Here is a 7,988-nt window from a genome sequence, read left to right as displayed (position 1 = left end):
CATGCATCATTACATATTAATTTTTGGTTACTGGGACTTTTAAGTCTCATTCCCCGTGGTTAATATTTTTACAGGAACGAGTCAGGCCGAGAAAGCACCAGAGGTGTAACTATGGTGTATTAAACACCATCTTTTACGTTGCCTCTTATTTTGGATTATACAATGTATCTTGTGCCAACTTAGGACATATCTTCTTTGTGAAGCATGTAAACTCTAATTCTTTTTATTAAAAGTATTTTTTTGACCAAGAGGATTATGTTTGTCCCTCTTGATTCATGACCTAATTTAAATATCATGCCATGAGGATCCTGACTGTCCCTCATGGTTCTAATTGCTTTTTGAGATATTTTAAGACCTGTGGTATATTATCTTGGATGTATTATGGTAAGAAAATTTTCTACCATGATAATGGTTTTAATAATTTGTGAAAAATCGGTTTGTAAATTTGAGGGTGTTACAATAAGTACCCAACCCACACCATCTAATTTTAGATCGATGATACTGAGCATCGTATTTGACCTCTGTCACACCCATGGGTTATTGGCAACATCAAGCAAATTTAATAATAAAGTATGCCAATCATTGTACGCAAATTTAGTGGAGGCCACATCAAATATATGCTACTAATTACAAGTCATTGATTTTATAACAACTAATTATAGTTACAGACATAATAATATGTAATAGTTTAAATGTCAATTATCTCAACTTTTGGATTTACCACTCCAGGAGTATAACTTTGGATTTTTAGGGAAACTTCTTACCAGTGTGAACTCTAGCACACTATGCTTTATAAATAATGCTATAAAACAACATTAATACTAATCATCATTAATTAATCCTTAATCATAATTAAGGCCTAAACCCATCATTAAGTATGATTAAGCCTAACTAATCCCAAAACTAACTTTCATTTTTTTATTTAGCTCCCAGTAAGCTTAATAATCACTGCTAACCACCCTTATTAGCTCAAACATAATTATTTAAGATTATGGTTAACTTTAAACCTCTCATTAATGGTGTTTATTGCTATCAACTACTCAAACTCAAGTTTATATGCATTAAATAACACTCATGGACTCCATCAGAGTCATAGGAAAGGCTGGAATGTAACTCTTAATTTAGATATCAAGCACCGTAGCTGTCAAAAACTATAATAGATGCTTGAAAGGAGTAGAGGAATAAGAGAAGAGGTTTATACAATGATTTATAAGCTCCAACCACTCCAAAATGCCCCCAATATAATATAAAGCCCTAGAAGAGTTCTAATCTCTCTTTCTCTAGCTCAGTTTTGTGCTTTTCTCCTCTAAAACCAAAATTAATCACGTCTTTTATTTCAAAAAATTTTGACATGTCTGCCACAATAGATTTGTCAAAATGGCAAACCCCACTATTTTGGGTTCAAGATGCCCAATAGCTCTCCAAGCCTTATCTTAATCATCCTAAAAGGTCATCCTAACTTTCTAATTAACTTCTAATCACCTAAATTATTTAATTAAACCCCTTGATTAATTATTATAAATCTTAAATTAAAATTTAGGATGTTAATAAATTGAACTATACTCAACTCGATAATCATAAACATCTTATTAATTAGCTATATAAAAAAATACTTCCTCTATTAAAAATATAAAATATTTTTAATCAAATTTGACCCCCTTACAAATTAATTTACTATTTTTAAATTAAAATATATTTTTATATTTATCTTTATTTAATACTAGTGTCTCATTTAAAAATAAATAAACAATGATTCATTTATTAACAAAATTTTTGGAAAACATATTAATTACACCTTAAAAATATAAAAATACCTTATATTTTTTAATATACAATCCCTCAAAAAATGCCTTCCATTTTTGGGGGAGTATTTTTATTTCATTTTTCATTTTTTTTCATATTGAGAGAGTTCCAACTACCAACCTGAAACTGCACTAATCTATTATATAATTTCATCTCATCTTATCCTTTTGAATTTCTATGCTGCTAAGACAATAAATATCTCTCGACAATTGAGATTGGGAGATATTTTATTTTTTAAAAAAACAAATACATATTCTATTCAAATTTAAGTTTTAAAAAATTACATCATCGTTAGGTTTCTAAAAAATTTTTGAGGATATTTTAAGGATGATTTTTTTTTTTGCACCAAAATTTTAAGGATGATACAATGATAACGACAAATTGTACCAAAAAAAAAACGATTTTTCACAACAAAAACGAGTCACCTTTTTTTTGCCCACACAATTTCAGCGTTCAAGATTATATTTGTATCACTCCCTTAAATTTTATGTAGATTTTCTACTTTTTTTTTGAAACAATTATAACTTACCAATATTATATTTTTAGCTCAATTTTGACGAGCTAAGAAATTTTCTCTTGTTTGGCCAAAAAAAAATATTTTCTTTTGTACTACATAGAATTAAAAAAAAAGCCACTATTTATATTTATAATTTTTATACTTTCATAACTTAATGAATAATATGACATGACTTGCCATTGACAACAGGCTTTCTTTCATTAGATGACCTGTGAATTCTATCCTGCGGGCCTCACCAGTCTCAATAAGCATTTTGATTTTGTGAAAAGCTCCAAAGCCAACCCATCAATCCTAGGGCACTTCACGCATTCATTTGATATTTCTGATGGACTTGTTTGGACACGTGACATCACGAGGATGAGAAGAAAGCTCATGGCAGGAATAAATTATAAAAATGGGAGAATAAACTCGTTTTTAATCAGAAAGATCCAAAGTCAATCAATAACCAATCCATCAATCATTGGGCTGTCTTCTTCTCTTGAGAAGTTGGATCTAGCTCGGCTACTTCGACTGGGTTTCTAGCATCTTCCCTAGTAGCAACACTTCCTTGAGGTCTGCCTACAAATCAACAAGGTTCATGTTATTAAGCAATCAAACGAAGAAAAGAAACAGATAGATTTGCAGCAGAGGAATACCTGATGGTGGTGTAGTGATGCGATCAGCAGAGGGAATGGCATGAAGCTTCCCAGTTTCAGTGTGTGAAGTATCATGAAGCAGCTTCAAAGGAGGCTTGGGCGAGCAAGTACTTGTGGACCAACTCCCTCCATTTGACCCTGCTAAGCTCATTATCACATCTGCCTGCACACCACATTCATCCACATCAGTTGCTACTGCCACATCCGCATGCACATGCATATATTCACACATGGAACCAAAATATCGAGCAAAATTAGTCACGAATAAGTGAAAAATGCTAGGGAAATCACTATCAGGTCCTATATAAGGAATCTAAATGCAGAAAAATCTCATGAAATTATAAAATTACTCTGATGTTTCGTGTCCTTTACTGAAGTTGTTAGTTTGCCATATTGAAGTTGTCAATTAATGCTTGATAGTTGTCAATAAAGTTGTTTAGTTGACAGCTAAGCAACAATAATTAGCAACCATCCAACAGTAATTAACAACTTCAGTAAAAAGATGTGAGATTTCAAAGTAATTTTGTGATTTCATGAAACTTTTCTGCATTTAGATTCATTGTATGGGATCTGAGAGTGATTTTTTATAAAATATTTGCCACATCTACCTAGTAAATTGTAATTGTCTATCTGCATAATTCATATAGAGACTTGTAGAATATCAGTATACCACTCTAGAAAGGAGTCGGCACACAATTATGCTAAATATCACTACCATCTTTGGAAGAAAGATACATGTCCAGATTGTCTGATACTGATGTCACAGCAAAAGTTCAAGATGATGAGACGGTGTGTCTTGGCCGAAAAAGATTAAGGAACAAGACTATGCTCAGCACCAAGCCATCTTGATTCTTGACAGAGAACATAGCGGTTACTCTTAACTATATAGTTTCTCTTGTATAATTCTAAACTCCATGTGCTGCTCAGCCTATGTCATTTTTGCTCTAGTTCTTTGATGAATGCCAAAAACATGGTTAGAAATGTGAATGCACGCAGGTTGAATATAATCACCAAATTTCTTTTACTAGCTACTGCCAAATCAGTAAATAGATCGAAGCATATTGTTGTGTTTTCGTTTTTTTTTTTTTTTTAGTGTCACTATTCGCATATTTGTTTAGATTGAAGTTAGCAACAAATACGTGGATAATAACACAAAAAAAGAAAAACAACAGCAAAAAAATGCTTGATACCATCAATCCTTCTAAGGAAAAGATGGTAAAAGAGAGATGGTGCAAACCAACATGGAGTGCCAAAAAGTTGAGAAACTTGAAGCAGTAACTGCGATTCCAAACCAGCATTTTCAAGCACCAACTTGAAACATAGAAATGCAAACCTACTAAGATAAAGAGCATACAGCATGCTCATCATCATCTGTAATGAGTATTACCATCAAAATATAGAAATGCAAACCATCAAAGTACAATTAAAGCTTTAATTCCTTTCCACTACTTTTAAAAAGAAGCAGCAGCTTTGATTCCTCCTTGGAATTATGGGAATTGTGGAATATGATTGGCAGTCCAGCATTGATATTTTACTGCCAATGACCCAAATTTCTTTTCATAGTTGAATCAAGTATGTCACAGACGGTTTTGGCGAGCACTTCCATGCACAAAAGTTCCACTGGATGAAGATTAGTAACTTAACACAAACAAACCACTTTCTTACAGCCAGTCATAAATTAAAAAAAAAAAACTTACCAAGCATATATTATTTTATCTATTCTTGTTATCCTACGCTAGATATAACCATGGATAAACAAGCATTATACTTGTACCAGTAAGTGAAATAGGTAATCTTCAACAGTGACTTTCGCCTCGTCAATAAGCATTTTATGTAAATAGTCACCCAGCTTTTTTCCAGCAACAACTACAGATTCAGCATGGACACAAGAATGTGCAGGAAGTAGCTAAGTAAATTATTGCACCAATAACATCAACGCAGCCACGGAATGAACTTAAAATATCAATCCCAGACATCATTTCCAATTAAATGAGAAACACTAAACAAATTCCTGCGTTTAAACGTTTCATGCTACGGGGATCTGCAAAAACAGAAATGCTTTCCTGCAATAATTCATAGATATACACCAATTTCTGCCTAAAAACACTAAATGCAATAGAATTATATCACCACTAATAATCAAAGACCAGACCTTGTTAGGGTGGACATTATCGAACACATGAGCTCGACCTCCATAGAATATGGTCATCTGGCAACTGGCAGATCTCAACTCATTTTGGCTGCGGTCAATGACAAATACATATAATCAAATAGCTTTCTTTTCAGAGTTAAGAAGTTGAAAATAAATAGATCATGGAGCATAAACTGATAAGTGTATTCATAATATTTACCTTGTAGGTGTGGATGATTCTAAGTCTATTATATTCATCACACGCTTTGGCCTGCCTCCACCCAGCACCATTGCAGATGGAGTTTTCTCAGTGGCAGCAGTTGTGATGTTTATAGAGCTCAAAATTCCAGGGCCCTTCATTCCAGTTCTAGATCCTTCATCAGCAGCTGACTGAGAGATAAATGAAGGACCAATGTTAGCATCCCTGACCTTGTTTGAAGCTATCTGGTGCACAACAGGTGTTAATGGAGCCCCATGTGGCGGATGATGCATTGAAGGGCCAACATTCATAATAACAGACCGTTCCCATCTATTGGCATCAAGCTTGGTTCCAGTAAGAGGCTGAAATATCTGAGAAGCTGAAGTTGGCTTCTGTGACTGCGTACCAAGAAAAACTTCATCGTCGTTAGATCTTCTATGATGCTCTCCTCCAGCTGTACTCCGGAACATCTAAACATAAACTCAGCTCAGTATCAAAGAAAAGAAAGCAGGAAAATTACTGGCAGCTATATTGAATATAGGAGAGGAAAAATTTGATCATGATTCGTACTTTCATCAAATGTGAGTTTTGAATAGAGTCAGGGACCATTTGGAAGGCATCTCTGGAAGATCCCATGAAAGCAGAATCAGAACTACTTCTCTTGTTTCCTATTAGCCTGTTGCTTAGCCCAGTGTCAGAAAAATCACTCCTAGGTCCATAAAATGGAACTCCCTCGAGATGATTTCCTACCTTTCTTTCTATCAAACCGATGAGGAGAAAACATCAAACTCTTTTAGAACTAAAATACCCATAAAAGACCACAGAAGCTTTCCATAAATATTTCGATAAAAAAACAATGAGATTGAGGACTAAGAACCTCCCATTTTAATCTATGAAATACCAAAATAAATAATAACAATACAATAAATATGTGGGGACGAACAATAAGTGTCATCATTACTCAATTCACAGGTATTAACAAAAACACGGCAGTAAGCTACATAATTTTTACTGTTCAAATTTCAAAACTTAGTGTTGTCTTAGCACGCATTCAGTTCTTTTCTCCACATGTATTTGAAAGCAGAAAACCAAAACAAACAAGATTTGCAAAGTTAAATTATGAACAAAGAAAACTTAAATTTAGAAAACTTCCAGAAAATTATCTTACTGACACTAGGCGAGTGCTTGATGGAATAATGAAAACAACTTTCAAGGGGAAAAGGTTAAAACAAATCATATCATGCATATATACTGTGTACAGGAAAGGATGAAAACGTTCCAAGATAACCAATCTACTCCAATTCTGAACTCACTAAGATCAGTCTATCAGAAGGATTCCGCGCTATGAAGGAGCAAGAAAGATAGAGAAGAAACGGATGGCTAGAGCGCATAGTATGTGAGAATCAACACAGACACATACGAAAAATCAGGTCTTCCCACAAAAATTTCTAAACCTCACCCACCCAAATGCTGGAAGGATAGTGTATGGTACAAAAGAAGTTTACTTTTCCCCTTTATACGGTAATAGCTGAAAATTTAGACAAATGGGGGGCTTACTCACCAGAACCGATGTCAGATGTGGTTGAGAAGGGACCACGGCCACCGCTAGATGAGGCGGCAATGGACATCGATGCCGAGGACGGCGACGCCTCGGACAGCCTCACGTTGGCGGTTTTGGGTTCCAGAACGAAGTGGGAATCATTGGGCTTCGAGCCCAGAAAATCATGGAAGACTGGCTTCACTAATTGTTGGCTTGCACTGTTGTTGTCATTGCTATGCTGAGCCATTAACAGCACGACTGTAGCACAGCCTTCTCGTTCTCGCCCTCCATTGCTGCTTCGCTCCACGCGCAGAGAGATAGAGATGTAAGCAGAAGAGAGCACGATCTCCAGAAAAGATGAACAGAGGGAATCAGAATCCTCTTATGAAAGAGAGAGAATGAGAAAGCAATAAAAAGCAAAAGGTTCTCTAGGCTGCTGTACTCCTCTGCTCAGCTAAATAGGCGCATGTCTGTTTATCTCTCTCTCCCCCCTTCCTCTTATTGTCTTTTTCCTCAATTTTTATAAGATAGAAGCAGGAATTCAATCATTTTTTTTTTACGATCAAATTATAATACCTTTTATCTTAAATTATAAATATTTTTTTAAAAAAATTAACATTACAAAATATAAAATATTTTTTAAATATTAAAATTTTATTAAATAAATTTATTTTAATATTATTCATTCTTTTTGTATATTTAATTTTTACTTTTTTAATTTATTAAATAAAAAATATTTTTAAAAATTTATATTTTTATTTAAAAGAATAAAATTAATAAGTGTATTTAATAAAATTTATTAATATATAAAATTTTATTTAAAAATATATTATAATTTAAGATTGATAGAGCATTGAAAAGAAATTTAATGTCTTTGATATTACAGGTAAGATATACATTAATTAATCAATCAATAATAACAACTTAAAATTTTATCAAAAAATTAATATTAAATCAAGACTTTATTATAATTTAATTTCTCAAATTCAATATTAAAAATATCGATTTAATATTAGTTTTTTGTAAAACATTTTTAGTTATCATTCTCTCTTGATAATAAGATGCTCTCTCTCTTCTTGAATATGCGAAACAAATGACTAATGTCTCATTTTTTTCAATATCAACACATAATTAATTTGATTGGTTAAATATTTTAAATATGC

General features: G+C 33.1%; 1 protein-coding gene across 2 annotated transcripts; it reads right to left on the bottom strand.

The window, feature by feature from the left end:
• Nucleotides 1-2,571: 2,571 nt before the first annotated feature.
• Nucleotides 2,572-7,272, bottom strand: LOC129294719 (protein TIFY 8-like). Of its 2 annotated transcripts, none has more exons than XM_054933185.1 (6): nucleotides 6,847-7,272; nucleotides 5,856-6,043; nucleotides 5,307-5,755; nucleotides 5,108-5,195; nucleotides 2,956-3,118; nucleotides 2,572-2,874 (listed from the first exon to the last, which is right to left on the bottom strand). In XM_054933185.1, exons 1-6 carry the CDS (start codon nucleotides 7,070-7,072, stop codon nucleotides 2,822-2,824), a joined length of 1,167 nt encoding a protein of 388 aa, XP_054789160.1. In that variant the 5' UTR covers nucleotides 7,073-7,272; the 3' UTR covers nucleotides 2,572-2,821. The 2 variants fall into 2 exon arrangements, with proteins under 2 accessions (XP_054789160.1, XP_054789159.1); XM_054933184.1 differs by having other exon boundaries at nucleotides 2,572-2,878; nucleotides 6,847-7,271.
• Between the last annotated feature and the right edge of the window lie 716 nt (nucleotides 7,273-7,988).

Source organism: Prosopis cineraria, unplaced genomic scaffold (assembly GCF_029017545.1).
Source record: "Prosopis cineraria cultivar Desert tree isolate PC_DT_omini unplaced genomic scaffold, ASM2901754v1 PC15, whole genome shotgun sequence".
Taxonomy (NCBI): Eukaryota; Viridiplantae; Streptophyta; class Magnoliopsida; order Fabales; family Fabaceae; genus Prosopis; species Prosopis cineraria.
The sequence above is the reverse complement of the archived record's forward strand: the minus strand, read 5'-3'. Positions and strand labels throughout refer to the sequence as shown.

Excerpts from the sequence above, each read along its gene's own strand:
- LOC129294719 (XM_054933184.1), bottom strand. The coding sequence starts at position 7,072 with ATGGCTCAGCATAGCAATGACAACAACAGTGCAAGCCAACAATTAGTG. Across the intron at positions 5,756-5,855 it reads AAAACTCACATTTGATGAAA|ATGTTCCGGAGTACAGCTGG; the intron begins GTACGAATCATG and ends GTTTATGTTTAG. Across the intron at positions 2,879-2,955 it reads CATCACTACACCACCATCAG|GCAGACCTCAAGGAAGTGTT; the intron begins GTATTCCTCTGC and ends GTTGATTTGTAG.